The 18,399-nt window shown below is 50.4% G+C and overlaps 1 protein-coding gene across 1 annotated transcript in view; it reads left to right on the top strand.

Annotated features, from left to right (window-relative positions):
• UCK2 (uridine-cytidine kinase 2) overlaps positions 1-11,420 on the top strand; it is a 61,765-nt gene extending 50,345 nt beyond the window's left edge. The window contains exons 5-7 of the mRNA XM_004688412.2: positions 6,916-7,013; positions 8,749-8,797; positions 10,974-11,420. Coding sequence (XP_004688469.1) covers positions 6,916-7,013; positions 8,749-8,797; positions 10,974-11,113 — 287 coding nt within the window. The 3' untranslated portion in view covers positions 11,114-11,420. The remainder of the gene's footprint in view (positions 1-6,915; positions 7,014-8,748; positions 8,798-10,973) is intronic.
• Positions 11,421-18,399: the final 6,979 nt, after the last annotated feature.

Genomic DNA, 18,399 nt, shown 5'->3' with positions numbered 1-18,399 from the left:
CCAGCCAAAGGTTAATCTCTGGACAGTTGATTGCTTTGACACAGGAAATATAAGTGAAGATGAGGCAAGGGCTTGAAGACTGTTAGAGGTAGGGGTGTCAGTCAGTCAGTAGTGGAGGGATATGGGTGGGGGGTGATGGACAGTCGAGGAGACACAGAAAAGGTATTAGATTTGGAATTGATAGGGTCCAGCCAGGGTAGAAAGCAAGGATAACTAAAGAGAGGGTTGAAGGGTGATGAAGGCTCCAGCAGCGAAATGGAGACAAAGATCAGTGAATCAGCCGCGAATCACCAGCGCATCTTTGGCAAATCAAGATTTTGAAAGCTCCAACCCAGAGACTTCTGACCTCAAAGTCTGTGAAATTGTCGTGAAGCGTGTTTGTACTTTCATGGCACCCCAGGACAGTCATTGCAAGGGTTTTATCAGCACCCCTAGAATATAGGGAAATGAGTTGCTGGGCTTCTGCCTTTCAAGCAGTCATAGGATCCGCTCACTCAGTTAACAGCCGGGGCTTCACGCCTGCTCAGGTCGGCTAGAGCAGGGGTAGTGCCCCAGGTGGGAAGCGTAAAGGGAGTGGGAGGGAGACCTAGCTGGCGGCGCTCTGACCTCCAGAGCTTCTGAGTGGGTCTGGTCTGGCCACGTCCTCGGGAGCTGGTGACACCAGCAGATGCCATCTTTAGTCCAGGTGCTGTTCCTAAAGTCCCAGGGGAGGCAATGGTGCCCGGGGGCAGAGAGGACACGAGGTCTTAAATGGTGGCAGTGTCCCTGGAAGTCAAATGACTCAGCCTTTAATTCCAGCAATAATCATGCTATCGGTTCAACCAAGGTCTGTAGCGCCAGAGGGGAGTAGGGACTCACTAGGGGCAACAGTGGCCCTCGCGGGGGCTGCCCCGGTCTGCGGTGTGCTCCTCCTTCCCCCTTACAGATCTGCTGTCTGTGTTACCCACTGGCAAGTCACTTTCCTGGACTTGTGGGACTTGCCCACATATGATTTCTGTCGATTCCCTGTCTTTCCACTTTGGCCAGAGACCACGCCTGACCTGTGCTTTGTGGCACAGCTTACTCAGGAATGCTGTTCGGTATGGGGACATTCCCGAGGACTTGAGTTGTTCAGCTCCATGGTTTTGCCCACCTGCCCACTGGAGCCTCACACTCCAGGTTGATGGGTCGGCTTGGGAGTCCCGTGGCCCTGGGAGATATCTCCTTCCTGTCCCTGGGCAGATCTGTGTTTGCAGGGATTGGTTTCCTCCCAGCAGTGCCTTGCTGTTCTTCTCTGTGGTGTATCTTAGCCCCTCCCTGAACTCCGGGAGGGACCAGGACCCAGACACCTAGTCTTGCTGGTGATTCTCTGCCTGCTTCACGTAGCGTCGGGGCTGATGTGGACAGCGGGCTAGCCCATCTGTTCTTTTCCATCAAGTTGCATTTCTGCAGGCAGTCTTGAAAGTGAATTGACTTCACCGCTGAGAATCGTCTTTTATTCCTGGTGCTTCTAAATTTTGTTAGCATTCGTGGATTTGGAAATGCTGAAGTGGAAGGCCGAGAAGGGAAAGTAGTGGGCGTGTAGTTTCTTGCCCTTTTACTCACCTTTGAAGATGCCTCTCTGGGCCAAGCAAATGTGCTGGGGTCAGAAGGATGACTAGGGAGCCAGTTTTGGTCCCCGGAGTTTCTAGTTTGTGCTGAGACCTTGATCTGACTCAGCCCTCCGTTTGGCCTTGTTTCCTGACTGGCCCGAGGAGCTGGGCGTGTCTGTCCTGAGCTGGCTGGCCTTGTGTTATCCTTGGCTCCCAGAAGGGGTCCTAGTCTATTTAAGGGGGTAGTTCTGGGGAACGCTCTTGGGCCGCAGAGGTGGCAAAGCCTCTGATTCTGCATGGCTGCTAATGTCTGGCCACAGCTGCCCCATTTCTTTGTTTCCATAGCTAGGTGGCAACTGCAGGAAGGCTCCTCCTGGTCTTCCCTCTGTCTCCCTCTGCTCTGTCTTTCTCTGGGCTTGTGCCTGGCCATCCTCCCCCCACACCACACCCTTACCCTGACTCTGTAGGACTGGGCCCCTCCTGCATCTCCAGGCTGGTTCCCCAGTGTTTCTCTCCTGCTGTTTCAGGGCAGGGAGAGGGGCACCCCTAAATCCCCAAACCTGCCTGCTCTAAATAGGTTCTGCCATCTGCTGCATCAAGACAAAAGAACTTTAATAATGGAAAGGAACTTTAATACAATAAGAGTACAATACAGAAAAGACAAAGAAGATAGTTTCTAAATCAAATAACCCAAAGTTGCCCATCTCCTCATGGGTAAAAGTTCACCCAAAAGGGATTGTCCCAAAGCAAGGCCTGAAAGCCCACCACAAGCCTAAAGCACCTACTGGCTGGGACAAAAAAGGGTCAGAAATGGCCAGACAACTCTGGGATGAAAGAGCAAAATCAACATAAACCCTGCCATATCACCTCCCACGGGTCTCTCACCCACATGTTTCAACCAGTTCAGGACCAAGAAGAAGCAAGTGCAGTTTCTTCACCTGTCTCTGCTCTGTGCGCCTCACCTGGCTCTCCATCTTGCTTTTCAGTCTCCTGTTTAGATTCTTCTCTGCTCAGCTTCACACTCCCTTGGGTGGGGTAGGGAACCTGGAACCTCCCCTTTTCCTGGGGACCACCTTATTACAGTGCAGCTTCTGGCAGGCTCTCTGCCTCCCACTCTGCTTAATGCCATGCACAGACACACCTGGGGATATTGCAGGGTTGGTTCCAGACTACTGCCCTAAAGTGAGCATTGCAGTTAAATAAAACACGCAGATATTTTGCTTTCCCATATAGAGCTTCTGCTCACACTCTACTGCAGTCCATTAAGCTTTCACCTTGTAAAAAACAACCGTATCTGTGAAGTACAGTGATGCGCACCACCCTGGATTCCTCAGTGACAACTTCATAAGAAAGGCACTGATGTCCCTAGTTTACACTTAAGGACATGGAGTGTCAAAGCAGAAAAATGGCAGTCCAGTCACAGAGGTAGGAAGGGGTAGGGTCAGGATTTGAATGCACTTCAATTTGACTCCAGGCAACACCCGTCTCTGCCCTCTCTGTCTCTGCCATAACCAGGGGAGTTTTAGTGCTCCCCTGGATATGGGCACTAAAACTGGCCAGGGACACTGCCCAAGTAGTTGACCTGTCACTGTCTGAGTTCTTCACCTGCACACACAGTTGCAAGACTACCCAGGTTCAGAGAACAAAAATGGCCATTTACCTCAGCTGAAGCAGCGTCCAGTGTTTTCAAGCCCTAGTCAAAAAGTTAAGATGGTGCCTTCCCACCACTGAGGACACCAAGTTCCTCTACCAGACAATGGGCCACGTGCCCAGGGTGGCATCTTCCTGCCCTGCGGACCTGAGTCCGCAGCAGCCAGATCATAAGCCAGGTTCTAACTCAGTATGGACCCCAACAAGCGACATTCGTAACAGCAGCTGCAGTGGCTAAAACCGACAGTCGACCACACTCACGCAGTTCAGCGAGGGGCCCAGTTCTGGGGCTTTGCCTTCCTGGCCAGGCGGTAACAGCAACAAAAAGTTGGGGCAGTTTCAGTCGCTTGGGGAATTGCAAAGCCTCTGAACTTTTCCTCTCTGAGGTTGGCTGCTAGAGACCTCCACCTTCAGAGGCCCTAAGAACCTTCTGGACGATCAGTGAGGTGGGGCTTGAAATTACTCAAGATCTGAAAATGCTGAATCCTAAGTGATGAAAGCTTCAATGCTGAATCCTCAAACACTGGCTCTTAAATGCTGAATAATTCTCGTCAGTCACTTTACTCCAAAATGTAATACTTTTTAGCATTTTCCTTGGGGATTTTTCTTTTTCTTTCTTTCTTTCTTTTTTTTGGGATTTCTTTATGCATACAGAACTGTGGTATAGTCCAGAGGTGCAGGGGTGGTGAGAGGATTCACCAGAGACAGAGAGGGGAGCAGAACAGGCTGACTGACTGTCGGTACACTGGTGAGGGGAACAGCAGACGAGACAGGAGAGGTCTGCCGCACCATGTGGGTCACCTCTGGGGCTGGGGATAGAACTTGCACGGAAGTGACTATGGCCAGCTTGCAGTGCTGCACCCTAACCTGTTGTGCCACCAGGGAGGGCCCTCCCTGGGACTATTTATCCTCCCCAGCAACACTCCTGCTACAGGTGACCACCTGTAACCTTTGGCTTCAGCCTCCAGTTAGAGATGTGCAGATGTTAGGTCTGCAGGGCTGGGGGGAGGGGTGGCTGAAATGGGAGCCAGGGTCTGGGCTGGGGACAGGAGCGTATGCGTGTGTGTGTTGGGGGTGGTGGTGGTCAGGAGCCTGTGTGCGTGCGGGTCTGGGCCAGGGACTGGAATATGTGTGTGTTTATGGGGCGTGAGTGTTTGTGCTGGGGGAAGGACGGAGGTCCCAAAGGGCCAGTCCTCCGGCAGTTGTGTGAAAGGTGTGCCTTTGCAAGATTTGAAATAAAAGTATAGCTGCCCAAGTGCAGGTGTGTTTGTTTTCCCTCAGCTCTGATACCCTTTTGATCTGGCTTTCTTTTTTTCTTTGAACATTCTCTGGAGAATTGAAGGCCAAACTGGGTGTGTGTTTAGGCCAAGTTGAACTGGGCAGCTCCATGTACCATGGTTCTGGAAGCTACTGAGGTGAACCATGGGGCAGCTGTTGGGGCTCCTTAACCTGGTCTCCCCGGTAGGGTGACTAGGTAGGTGTCTGCATCAGATGCCCGAGAAGACCTTGTCCTGGCTGGGGAAGGCATCATGTGATTTTCAGTGGGTGGAAGGAGAGGTTGTCGGGCTTCCAGCCATTTTATTTCCAGGGCTCATGTAGAAAAGTGCTCCTTGTCAATGGGGGACTTGGTAGACAGCCCAGTGACTAAGAGTCAAGCCTGACTTCAGCATTGCCTGCTTCGCACTGTCCTGGATGAGAACCACCCCTCTTGCATGTCTCTGCACGAGGAGGTGTGTGTCTCTGTGTGCAAGTGTGTGAGCCCATGTGCATTTGGTGTGCAAGTGCATGTGTGTGGAAACAGAACTACTGAGTGTCCTAACTTTCCAGATACGCGCTCCCAAGTATTCCTTAGGTTTGTTTAGAGTCTGTTATCTGACTTGGTTGAGGAGCAGACGAGGCCACTGGAAATGAGGAGGTGGATATAATCCCCTTTGGGGTGGAGCAAAAGATTTAATAGCCATGGTAATAAGATTCAAAATGGCAGTCTGTTCAGAGGGACTGTTGTGAGGAATGTCCTTCCAAATGGACTATGAGTTTGAGACCCAGGATGTTGGTGGAGAGCAAAGATCAGGATTGCATCTTGGGCCAGTAGACCGCTTTCCTTTTTGACCCAAAGACTCTTTTAAAAAAGGGTTTTGGAGCCCTCCGTTGTGGCACAGTAAGTTAAAGCACAGCACTGCAAGCCACCAACCACGGCTGCTTCAGAGAGAGTTCCATCCCCAGCCCCGGAAGCGATCCACATGGTGCAGCGGACCTCTCCTGTCTGGCCTGCTGCTCCCCTTAACAGTGTGTTTCTTCAATCTGCCTGTTCTGCTTCCTGCTCTGTCTGCTCCCACCGCCCCTTTGCCTCTGGACTGTACCCCAGTTCTGTATGAATAAATAGGTAAATATTTTAAAAAGGGGGGTGGGGAGTGTTGGGCCCTCCCTGGTGGCACAAGGGATTAAATCTTAGCACTGTGAAGAACCTTGGCAGCCACTACAGCATGAGTTCAACCCCTGGCCAGGGAGGTGACCCACATGGCACAGCAGACCTCTCCTGCCCCCCCCCCCCCCCCCCACGGCTCCCCTCAGCAGTGTATTTCAGTGCATCTGCCTGTTCTACTCCCCACTGTCTCTGGTGAATCCTCTCACCCCCTGTATCTCTGGCCTGCACCCTAGTTCTGTATGCATGAATAAATAGATCTGTTTATTATTAAAAAATAAAACGATTTATTATTTAAAAAATAATAAATAGGCCCTTGCTGGTGGCGCAGCGGGTTAAAGCACAGCACTGAGAAGCTAAAGCCACTTCCGCATGAGTTCGATCCCCGCCTGCCCCGGAGGTGACCACATGGTGCGGCAGACCTCTCCTGACCCGCCCGCTGCTCCCCTCAGCAGTGTACTTCGTCGATCTGCCTGTTCTGCTCCCCACTCTGTCTCTGGTGACTCCTCTCACCCTCCGCATCTCCGGCCTGTACCCCAGTTCCGTATGAATAAGTAATCTTTTTTTTAAAAAAAAAAATAATAAATAAGAGGTTTGAAGGTCTCTTAATAACACTGACGTGGAAGAAGGAAGCAGGAGGTGGTGACTTTGGTCAGCCTTGGCTACTTTCACTGCTTCGGTGCAGTTTTCTAGACCATGGTTTTCTCAGATCTTTAACTGAGTGGTTTTCTACTGTAAATCTCTGGGCTGGAGGTGAGCAGACACACCGAGCCCAGGAACCCCTCTGCTCGGGAGGGTGTGACGAGGTGGCGCACCAGCACTAAGCGGAGCGCAGGTAAGTAAGTGCAAGGGGCCAGGGCCAGGGTGGGCAGAAGCCACCTGCCCACCTTGCGGGGAAGCCTACCACCTGACCAGGCTCGTCTGCTTCCTTTAGCGGCTTCCCAAGACTGTCCTGCTATCCTGCTGTTTATTTGTTCACAGTGAAGTTTTAATTCGGTCAGATGTTGCTAGAAATAGAGACTGGTGGCCTCAGGTAGATAGCCTTTCGCACCAGGGAGCACGGCAGGCTTTCACTATAAATACAGAAATGTACTTGTTTTCCCCGAAGCTGCTGCCACCGCCCTGCTGGTGGTGGTCCCCTGGGAACCCAGCTTGGGGCTCACCAGGGTCATAATGAAGCCCTCCCATGCCTCACAGGGCTGCTCACACGGGCAAGAAGCTAGTGTTGGCTCACACACCGTTTCTTGACTCTTATTTTTTCTTTTCTTACAGTATTAAGGGACATCAGTGAAAGAGGGCGAGACCTCGAGCAGATTTTATCTCAGTACATTACTTTCGTCAAGCCTGCCTTCGAGGAATTCTGTTTGCCGGTGAGTTTTGTTCCCCATAGGTTTAGAATATACAAGGGAGGTATGCTAGTGAGCAGTTTTCCCCCACCTGAATCCCACCCCTCCCTAGTGCTCCTCCATGCCACAGTCCCAAGGAAGGGTGGCTGTGGTGCTTTGTCGCATACTCTGCCAACTTCTTTGAAAGCCCCAGCCTGCTGTTTGCAGAGATGCGTGGCCATTTGTCTGTCCCCAGGGGTCTGTCGTGTGGGCGTGTGGGCAGGGAGGGCTCTGCTACCAGGTGTCTCTCAGAGTCTCTTCTGTCACTCTAGAGAGGCTAGTGAAGCCCGATACATGCTCCCAGTTGGAAGGTGTCCCTACTGGAATAAAGTTCTGTACTTCCGCCCTGGCACACACTTGCTGGGGATTCTCCAGTGAGTGCCTTTCAGAGAAGGCAGATCAGGACATGGGGGAGTTCTCAGTATTTAGCCCATGAGCCCTCACCACTGCTCCCTGGGGAAAGACTAAAAGGGAGAACCTCCAGGGATAGAGGTGTGGAGTGCGAGGCCACACGAGATAGCCACTTCAGGAAGGGAGACCCTAACTGACTGCCCTGTGCCTTCTCCAGGTCGTCTAAACCCTGGCTCAACTCTTCTTGGGTTTTCATAATTCAGCTGAGAGGAAAGGAGGTGGGGTATGATAGGGCCTTGAGAAGAGCTGAGAGTGAGGCCAAGTGTGGGGCTCTTTCCTGGAAGGAGGGCTGTTTTTGTTTCCTTTGTCAAACCAGACCTCACTTTTGTGTCAGGCTGGAGTCAGCCTGCATAACCTCGATGTCCTATTTCTTACCTTGCAGATGATCAGGTTACAAGATGAGGCTTCTGGGAGAAAGCAGGGGAGGAAGGAGGGCCTGGGAAATCCTATCCCTCTATCTGAGGATCTCTCTGACTTACTCACTCCATAAGGAGAATGCAAAAGACATTTAATGTTGGACTTGCATTAAGGCTCACTGCCAGTTTGCTGCTGCTGAACTGAATTCAAATGGGGTTCACAGTCCCATGCACTTTCAGGATGGTTTCTCCTTGGTTTCACCATACAGCCATCCTGTGCTCAGGGAAGATCAGCTCATTCCCGTGTAAGCCTGGAGACTAGGCAGGCTCCGCTGTCTGCCTAGATCAAGTTGGGTTTGTGCCCAGCTGTGAAACGGTCACATTTCAAAAGATGTCGTGGGGAGCCGCCATGTAGGATGCCGGCACTGGAGACGCGGCTCTTGTGGGCTCGTGGAAACTTAGGTGTGCCACGAGGTCATGTGTAAAAAGGCCCACACAAAAGATCAGATAGTTCATAAAACAAAATAAATCGTGTCTAATTGTGGCTTCAATAAAAGAATTACTGTAATCACAGAGCCAGTGGCAAAACAGCCATCGGCGGGAGTTGCTCTTTCTGGGTTTCAACCCCAATGCCAACCACTCCTCTTTTTAAGTTGGGGTTTTTCTAATTCACACTTTTCCTACGGGGGAAGAGGCAATTACATACTGGCTTTCAAAGACATGTTCTCTACGGTCATAAAGCTTAATGTTAAGTTTTAATCATGAGGATTCGAGAAAAAGCTGGTTCGTTGCCATTCAGATAATGTGGGTGAAAAATATGTCACCAAAGCCTCCAGCTGTCACTCTGTGGGTTCGTGGTGAGTCTGGTCCCTTCCCTGGCTCCCTCCAGGGAACTGGCTCCCTCCAGGGAACTGACCACCTCTGTAACATACGGTCAATGTCTTTCCCCATAGACAAAGAAATATGCTGACGTGATCATTCCTAGAGGTGCAGATAATCTAGGTGAGTCCTCATGGGTGTGGAGTCATGGGCCTAGCTTTTCTTTGTCAGTCTTACTCTGGGGTGGGGTTTGGTCACCAAAAGAACTTTCCAGAATACATGGCTGAACCATAATCAGCTTATTGTGCCTGAAAGGAGTTCCTGCCTACATGTGTGGCCTTGGGGACATTGCTGTGTATATATGTGTGTATGAGTGAAAGCAGATACAGGCATGAACTTGCAATTCTCTAGCAGAAAACGGCTCTAGACTGCCCTCTGTTGTTACAGCCAGTTATGACACATGTATACTATGTATGGCCATCTTGAACAAAAAGGGATTTCCTTTTTGATCTAATTTACAATAGTATTCCATCAAGGTTACTCTTCCTACAGGAAGTTGGCTGCCTCCACCATGAAATTATTTATTTGTTTGGACTTGTCTAGGCAGCACGGCTATCTCTGCATTTAGGCACAAAAAGGGCAGATTGATTTGTAGGAAAACTCAAGTTTTCTTTATAATAATTTTGGATTTTCTTCCTTTTAAAAAGATTTTTTTTACCCTGGAGATGTACTCCTGTCTTTCATGACACTGATAATCTTGATGAATGCAGGTTAGGTTAGCACAATTTGGAGGTTTAGGCTCAGCTTGCACAACTTGGGTGATTACACTCTGCTGGCACGTTTTGGAGACCTGTATTCCATTTATAGAATTGTAATATGGGCTCATGAAACAATTTTTGGATTGGCTGAGTTTACACGATTTGGATGGTTTGATTCAGTAAACACAGCTTCTTTGGTTGGGCTCAGTTTACACAGTTTGGAGGTTTGGGTTCATTCAAACAATTTGTAGGATTGAGCTAAGTGTGCACAATTTGAAGAATTGGGCTCATTTTACACAAGTTGGATGATTGGACTACTCACATACTATGGCAGTAAGCCCATGGAGTAGTGGGCTGAGTTACACAGTGTATGTATTTGGGCTCCATTAATGTAGTGTGTCTAAGTTGGGCTCTGTTATACAGCCTTGTGTTTTGTTTTGTTTTTTTTTTTTTATTACTTTATTTATGCACACAAGAACTGAAGTATAGGCCAGAGGTACAGAGGGTGAGAGGATTCACCAGAGATAGAGTAGGAAGAAGAACAGATGGATTGACTGAAGTATACTGCCAGGAGAGTGGTGGGCGTGACAGGACAGGTGTGCTGCACCATGTGGATCAGCTCCTTGGCTGGGGATCGAACTTGTGCTGTATAGTGGCTGCAGAGAGCTCTGTAGCACTGAGATGTGAACCCCCGCACCACCAGGAAGCCTCAGGTTACACAGTCATAAGACCTAGGTTCAGCTTACACAGTCTGTTGGACAGCATGGATAGGGTGTCATGTTTTCTATGCATCGCCTCAGAAAGCACTTGATGTTTATTCCATCTTTGGTGATGATCGAGTGTGTATCATTTACTTCTTTTTTTTGTTTGTTTTTTAAGATTTATTTATACATTCATACAGAACTGGGTTGCAGGCCAGAGGGGCAGGGCAGGTGAGAGGATTCACCAGAGACAGAAAGGGGAGCAGAACTGGCAGATCAATGAAGTATACTGCTGAGGGGAGCAGTGGGCATGTCAGGAGAGGTCTGCTGCGCCATGTGGGTCACCTTTGGGCCCGGGGATTGAACTTGCACTGAAGCGGTTACTGCTAGCTTGCAGTGCTGTGCTTTAACCTGTTGCTCCACCAGGGAGGGCCCATATCGTTTATTTCTATTGCAAAGAAGAGAATCTCATTTCATTGCTGTTGGCGAGAGCCCTTTGTGGGGTCACTCCAGTTGGATGGCACAGAGGTAGGTCCCCAGGGGAAGGTTCTCATAGCTTGTGGGCAGGTCAGAAGGGAAGCTGTTGCCATTAAGCCTACAGAATGTGGTTGGTTGCTTTTAGCCAGTTATAAATCTTCTCTCCTGACAGGAAGCCCAATTAGGGCTGACAGGAAGCCCAGTGAGACAGCTCACTGTCTCAGAGGTGTTGTCTGACCTACTCTTAGAGCTTTCTTATGAAGCAGGGGGTGTGGGACCCCAGGAGGCATGGTGAGGGTGAGTGACTGCTACCAGTGCCAGAGCCAAGTTCCCGAAAGAGGCGTCTGCCCTCCCACCCCGACAGAAGCAGTCCTGCACCTTCGTTCCACCTCCCCTAACCCTCTGCCGGTCTCTGCCCCACAGTGGCCATCAACCTCATCGTACAGCATATCCAGGACATCCTGAACGGAGGGCTCTCCAAGCGGCAAACGAACGGCTACCTCAATGGGTACACCCCTTCTCGCAAGAGACAGGCCTCAGAGTCCAGCAGCCGGCCGCATTGACCCCCGCCTCAGACCCCGACTCCCATCTCTGCAAGACAGGAGGACGGGTCAGGAGGCGCCGTTCATCTGTACATACCGTTTCCTATGACATTGCTGTATTTAAGAGAACACCATGGAGATGAAATGCCTTTGAATTTTTTTTTTTTTTCCTTTGGTACTTTGGAACGGCAAAATCAAACTGAACTTGACCCTGAGCTTAAATGACAAATTGTGCCAACTAACTACTGGTGATGCCTAATTATGAATCCAACGTGTAACCAGTATATAAATACATATACATACATACATATATATATATATACCTATATATATATAAAAGGATCTATTTTTGTGTAAATGTACAGATACTGTAAAGCTTTGCCATAAGTATTTTACAGGAGGACCTGTACTTGAGAGTCTGGGAACTGGAGCAGAAGTGTCACCGGGGGGATTTGCCTGCTGTGTTCCAGGCGGGGCAGGCTCCAGCATCTGTGTGGGAGATGGGGCGTGGAGGAGGATGGCTCGCCTCTCACTGCTCTGAGTACGTATGGAATTCGGTGGGAATGGAGTTTGAGACCTTTGATTGCCTCCCCTGTCGGATGCCTCCTTTTGTTGCTGGAGCGTAATGACATGCTGATGAGAGAGGCTCTTTTCTTTGAGTTAAAATTAGGCAAGACCTCAGTTCAAAACTTAAACTCAGGGAAGAGGCCCACAAAGAAAACAAGTCATCTGTGTTTTCGTCTTCCCCCGCCCCCCATCTCTGGATTCTTGGGTAGCTCAGAGGCTACTGCCTTGCTCGGCTGCCTCGCAGCCCTCCCCAGGAGTGGGGCCTGTCCCCCTCTCTAAGGGGCTCCTTCCTGGCAGAATGGGGGAGGAGGGCTAGCACCCCCTGCTGCAGTCTCCTGCCTCCCAGGCAAGTCCTGAGACTGTTTCTGGGGCTCTGCCCCAGGTGGTGGGGTGCAGGGGTAGCCCTGTGCAGTCTGGGCTTTGCTCAAGGACGTTTGCTAACAGCAGTTTGCGGCCCCTAACCAGGTGGCTGAGCTCTGCCCATGTAGGGTCAGCAGCTTTTGGTCACCGATATACGGGGGTTTGCAGCAGCTGAGGGTGGCGTGTACCTTCTTCCAGGGATTTTTGCTGCCATTATTGCAGCTGGGAGAATTAACTCACTGTGAGACTGCCAGGGGGATGCAGGGACTGCATGGGGGGAAGAGCAAATGGTGTTTATGTTGTAAGCACCGTAGTGGAGTCTTTGGTTGAAAACATTTGGAATTCCAGCTTTTCCAAGGGCTTCCTCTTGGGGGCACTTCTTTGTTTGGAATTCCTGAAGCTTCTTGGTGGAAGAAATGGGGCCACCAAGTGGGTTCAAGGAGATGTGATTGTGGTGTGGTATCCTAAAGCCTCAGCTTGTAACTGCAGAAGAGCCTCATGCGACACCCCCCCCCCCCATTACTGCTGACACATGCTTGGTGCGTGGTAGGCCATAATTCCATTCTGACCACCACTACCCGAAACATTCTGGGGTGCCCTAGTCCTTCTGTTACTTTCAGAGCCCGTTGGAGTCATTCAGGTCAATTTGACTCTCGCTCCTGGTCCCCTGAGACTCAGCACCATTCTGTTAGACCCCCTTTCTGGACTTAACTCTAAATCTGTTCTGCTGTTTTGCAAAAGCCAAACTTAGTCCCCAGTGGTGCTTGGCCACCCGAGACAACCCACGAGTTGGTGCTGCAGGCTCTGGAGGGGGCTCCCCACAGCAGCCACTGCCTGGTCACAATAAGGGAAGGCGACCAAGGTGCCTACTTTGAAGGCAGGTGCTCACCTGATGGATATGTTCTTGAATGTGTGGTTTTGAATCAATACCTACTGTCTTTCCAGCGACACCTTGTATAGCTCTGAGCTGCAGGGTGGATAGCAGACCTGGGTCTGCCATCTGAGGACGGGGGTCTCTCACCTGTCTGTGTCGCTGTGTAGGAGAGCCTTTCAGGAGGTAGCTCGCGCAACTTTACTTGAAGCTCCCAGGTGCCAAACCATTTAGTGCCTTGGCTGACTATCCCACTGCCTTGGAAGATGGATTCTTTTCATCTCTGAGCCTTGAATTACTCACCCACCCTCACCTACCTGTGGTGTCGGGACCAAGCCTCCAGGGTCTCTGAGAATAGCCCAGTCTTAGGTCAGAAACACATGCCCTTCCAGGCGGTGAAACCATCACCAACTCTTGACCGGGGTCCCTGGGCTGTGCTCTCTAGTCAATGCCCACAGCCCCCCTGGTGCTGTGAGACACTATGTCTGGGGCGCTGGAGGGGTGAGAAGTTCTGCCCCTCTGTGGCGACCCCCAGCATTTAGCCAACTGAATATCTGAACTTGAACGCATATGTGACCAATCTGGACTTACTATTTTAAGAGCCACTGAATCTCTGATTCCACTGAGAGTTGGGGGTAGAATCACCAGGCAGAAACCATGACTTGCCACAGCGAGCTCTCTGCTGTTCTGGGAGCAGACACCTGAGCAGAGCGGGGCCCTGTTGGCTGTTTGTTCGTGGCAGTCCCTTGGCTTCAGAGCTGCCTCGTGGTGCTTGCTTCTCCCTCCCCGCCCTGGGACTGCCCATGGGCCAAGTATTCAGAAAACGAACATCTAGGTACTGTGTCGGGAGGGCCTGGGGCAGTCTCCTTTGTGCCAGCAGAGCTTCTGTTGGCCTGGATCTCCTTCCCTTGGGTGGCTCCCGCCCTGCACGAGCAGAGTAATGTCTGTGTATGGAAGAGGAGGTGGCAGGCAAGCAGGCTTGGCGAGGAGGGCAGGGAAGCGCTCTGGCTCACCTTTCAGGAGCCCTCTGGTCTCGGCAGCCCAGCAGTCACACAGAGGCTGGCGCCTGCCTCTCCTGGCTTGGACATGGGTGCCTGTCTTCCCAGGAAGCGTTGCCAGGCTCAGGCCATTGGCTTGTGCTGAAGGCTTGCCCGCTCCCTGGTGCAGCTGGGAAGCAGGAGGGGCGGGAGTCCAGCTGTTTGCTTTGCCCGCTGCCCCTGGGCAGCTCTCTAGAGTTAGCCGCCTTGGCCTGTGCCAGTGCCCAGGGCTGTTGGAGGGGAGTAGTAGCCTCCTGCAGACAGAGACTTTGCTCTGGCCCAGGTGGGCCGGGGCAGGTGCCAGCTCATAGGGGGCTGAACTTCTGGAAAGATCTGCCTTCACCCTGTGACAGGGTGCACTTGGGGAGACAGCCTTGGTGTCCGCTAACACAAGGGTGAGAACAGGCTGGGAAAATCACTTGTGGGGACTTCACTTAGTGTTCCTTTGATCTGTGTCTCTGGGCTGCCCGCTGCCACCTTGGGCTGCTGCTGGCCTCACAGGCCACCTCCTCGCCTGTCCTGCTTGGGAATGGGGTGAGCTCAATCCAGACTTTGGCTTTTTTCCCTTTCAGATGCTTGCTCTGCCCCCTTCTCTTTCTACCATCCCACTGTATTGTTAGTAGTTAGAGAAATGACCACATATCATGTACCTTGCTGTAAATAAAGACTGAACAAAAAGAACCAGCTCTTGCCTTTTTTTGTGGTGCTCAAGCTGGGGCAGCCACTGAGGCCGTAGGGAGGGTGGTGCTTCGCATTTGCAAAGAGGATAAGGTGACACCCAACCTGCTGTCGCCCAGTGGCACTGGCCTGGGCTGCGCCCCAGACCTTACTGGCCTCCAGTCTTGGAGAGAGACGTGCGCTTGTGCGCTTCTCCTGCATCCCTGGTGCATGGCCCAAGGTGCCCGGATGGTCTGGCTTGCCCCTCAGGGATGCTGTTAGGTTTCTGTGTCATCAGATTGTGCAATCTCATTGCTTCCCTGGGCCACTCACTGCCTTTCCCACATTAGAAACCCAAAAAAAAAAAAAATGTAAATAAAGCTCACTGGGCTAGGTGGGGGAAGTTTATACCATGAACACTTGCAGGTGAACACAGTCATATGGCTGCATTACTTGGAGTGAATCCAACAGTTTTACCAACCTGGGTGGATGTTCTTGTAGCTCTGTATAGGTCTTTCCCTGGTTTTCAGAGATCAAGGTCACTCACTAAGGTTGTTAAACTATTGGCTATTGTGCTCTTCGTGACCCCTACTTGTTTCTCATCCCTTCACCCCCTGCCTCCTGGGTACCCTTCTTGATGTGAGTGCGAGCTTTTACCTCAGTTGCTTTACTAGCAGGTGCGAACACACTTTCACTGTCCAGCAGAGCCATGGGTACAATGATTTAAGTGAGTCCACTCTCAAAGGCTGCTGTGTTAATAGTGGAGAGCTGGAAGAGCTGGGGTTAATCCAGCTTGACTGCCTCTGGCCGATGAAGACCAAGGCGGTGACTGTTCTCACTCCTGTCCCTGGTGCTCTACCTCTGGAGATTGAGGCTTTGGGACAGCTCATTTCTCAGCCGCCTCTGCCAATCCCCCCTCCCGGGCATTGGAGGGAAAGTGCACAGGTTTTGGGAGCCCTTGAGCTCTTGAGCAGACCTTCCAGCCCTGTTTGGCTAATGCTGCTATAGTCCAGGGGAAGGAACCTGGTAGGACATGGTTCAAGATTTTTAAAGAACCTGGGCTGGAGGCCTGGGATGTGGGCAAGCTCGCTGGAAGGAACCAGAGAGATGGATTTCCATTTTTTGGTGCTGGGGTTGGGGGGGCGGGTGTTCGAATAGTTATTTTGATGTGTAGAGTTATACCATTTTCTAAAGCAGTGAAGTAAACCCACTTGCTAAAACGTAAACTCTTTGGGTGCCGGAGAGAGGGCGAGAGTACGCACACATGCTGTAGCCCTAACTTTGGGCCAGGACCCTCCATTTCTGGACTTCTGTCAATCCCAGCTTCTGCTCTGTGAGCTGGGCGCAGGGTGCAAGGGAGTGAGAAATGTTCTGTACAAATCAAAGTAAGTTTCAGATGATCCTAAAATCTAACGGTGTCTTCTCAGGACCTTAAAATAGTGTCAGAAAGTTGTGGCCCAGAATCAAGGGCTGAGCGGTCACGTGCTCTGGTTCTGATGCTGAAGGTCCATCTGTGGAGCAGGCCGCTGTTGAGGGGCACTAGGAGCCGGCCTTTGCCTGCTGCTGCCTTCGGGTGGCATCTGCCAGCTGCCTCCACCTGTCCCTCCTGTCCTCCACCTCCCAGGATGTGGTATTCTCTGGCTGATGAAATGGCCATGCCTTTCTTGGTTAAGATTTTTAATTTTTCATTTTTCCCTGGGCACCCCCAGTGGTCCGAAGCCCAAAGGCTTCTTCTCAGAATAATGAATTGTGTGTGTGTGTGTGAACTTATATCCAAACACCATCAAAGGAAGTAAGTTATTCTGCAACAACTGTATGTAATATATCTAGTTTTTTTTTTTTTTTTTAAAGATTTATTTATCTGTGCATATAGGACTGGGGTATAGGCCAGGGGTGCAGGGGTGGTGGGAGGATTCACCAGAGTGGGGAGCAGGACAGGCGGATGGACGAAGTACACTGCTGAGGGGAGCAGCGGGTGAGTCAGGAGAGGTCTGCCATGCCATGTGGGTCACCTCCAGGGTGGGGATCGAACTTGCACTGAGGTGGCTGTGGCTCACTTGCAGTGCTGCGTCCTTAGCCCTTGTGCCACCAGGAAGGGCCATATTGTGTTTTATTGACACATCAAATAACAAGACTCAGTGACAAGTCTAATAAACTACAACTGTAGCAGTGATGAACCTACGTGGTATTTTAAAATCATGAAACTATCATTATGAAAATAACTTGAGTTCTAGTACTGACAATTTCAGCTGATAACCCTGCAATTTATTACGTAACTTCACACTGAAGGGAATGCCAAATTTTAGTTAGAGGCTAGTGAAAATAAAAACAGGAAATTTATTTAAAAAAATATTTATGCATACAAGAGCTGGCCAGGATTGCGGGAGCGGGGTTGGGGAGAGGATTCAGCAGAGACATTGGGGAGCAGGACAGGCAGGCCTACTGAAACACACTGCTGAGGAGAGCATCTAGTGGGAGACAGGAGAGGTCTGCTGTGCCATGTAGGTAGCTCCATGGCTGGGTATGGAACTCATCTTGCAGTGGCAGGCAGTAGTGCTGAGATTTACCACTTCATACCACCAGGGAGGCCTGAGATAGGAAATTCAAAGTGTTAAGGCCACCTGAGTTCTGTTAGTCTTCTCTTTTGAGTTCTGTTAGTCTTCTGTTTTAAAACCTGAGGTCGAGAAACCCTGGTCTAGATTCAAGTCAACCTGGGAAAGAGGAGAAACAGTGATCCTAACAACAAAATGGGTTTATTTGAAACGCAGCAAAGATTGGAGATAGGTTTCATGGTGAGACCCCACGCACCTCCCAAATCTGAAGCTAACAGCCCCCAGCTTTCCCGAGGGGAAGTGGCCATCTCCCCCGAGAGATGCTGAGTGCTGGGCCCATGGATGGCACAGTGTGTGTGCCCTCTAATCGCTGGACCTCATTTAAGTGGGAGTTTGTATATTCATGTCCACAAAGTGTTCCAGGTTACACATGGTGATTACGGTACAAAGGTGTCCCCCTCGGCTGTCCCTAGAGCACAGTAGACATGCTGACTGTAGTCATGTTCGTGGGACCCTTTATTCTTTCCTCTAAGTGTCTTCTTTTCATCTTTTTAACGCCACCAAGGCAACACTTTTGCAGAGTTTCTCAGGTCCATTTCTCCTACACCTATTCAGCTGGTCTCTTGCATGATGCTGTCTAAAACGTATCTAAGGAGCATTAAGTTCACTGGCCATAATTTTAGTTTTTAGAAAAACGATTCTATCATTTGCATATCTGCTTCTTGATTCTCTATCGTGTCTTATGTTCTCAGTTTCTATGCTTGGCCTTTATACAATGTCTTCATTTTTTTATGTGCTCATGGGCATTAAGCAGGATGTTTTGGCATTTGTATTTCTAATTGTTTTGTAGCAGAGGGAATTTGTCTACCTGACCCCTGTTGGTGAAAAGTAAAATATCTTATTGTATATCTCAAGGTTTTTCTTTAGAAAGTCTGTTATGACCCCAGGATCAACTGTTACTTGGAGTTCTGACTTCCATTGCTCTAATAGGTGCTGGGTTCTGGGATTGTGGAGTCATTTCTCCAAATTAAACAGGAGGCTTTTAAGATCAGACATGAGCAGCCTTTGTGGTGGAACAAGGGGCAAAATCTCAGCACTATGAAGCTATCAGCAGCCACTGTGTTCAATCCCTGCCAGGTAGCTGGCTAACATGGCACAGCAGACTTCTGTCTCACCTGCTGTTCTCAGCAGTGTACTTCAGTAGATCAGCCTGTCGTGCTCCCCACTCTGTCTTTGGTGAATCCTCTCACCCTTCTCCCCCCC

This window comes from Condylura cristata, unplaced genomic scaffold, assembly GCF_000260355.1.
Source record: "Condylura cristata isolate star-nosed mole 26May11 unplaced genomic scaffold, ConCri1.0 scaffold00024, whole genome shotgun sequence".
Lineage (NCBI taxonomy): Eukaryota > Metazoa > Chordata > Mammalia > Eulipotyphla > Talpidae > Condylura > Condylura cristata.
This window is presented reverse-complemented; position numbering and strand designations above follow the sequence as displayed.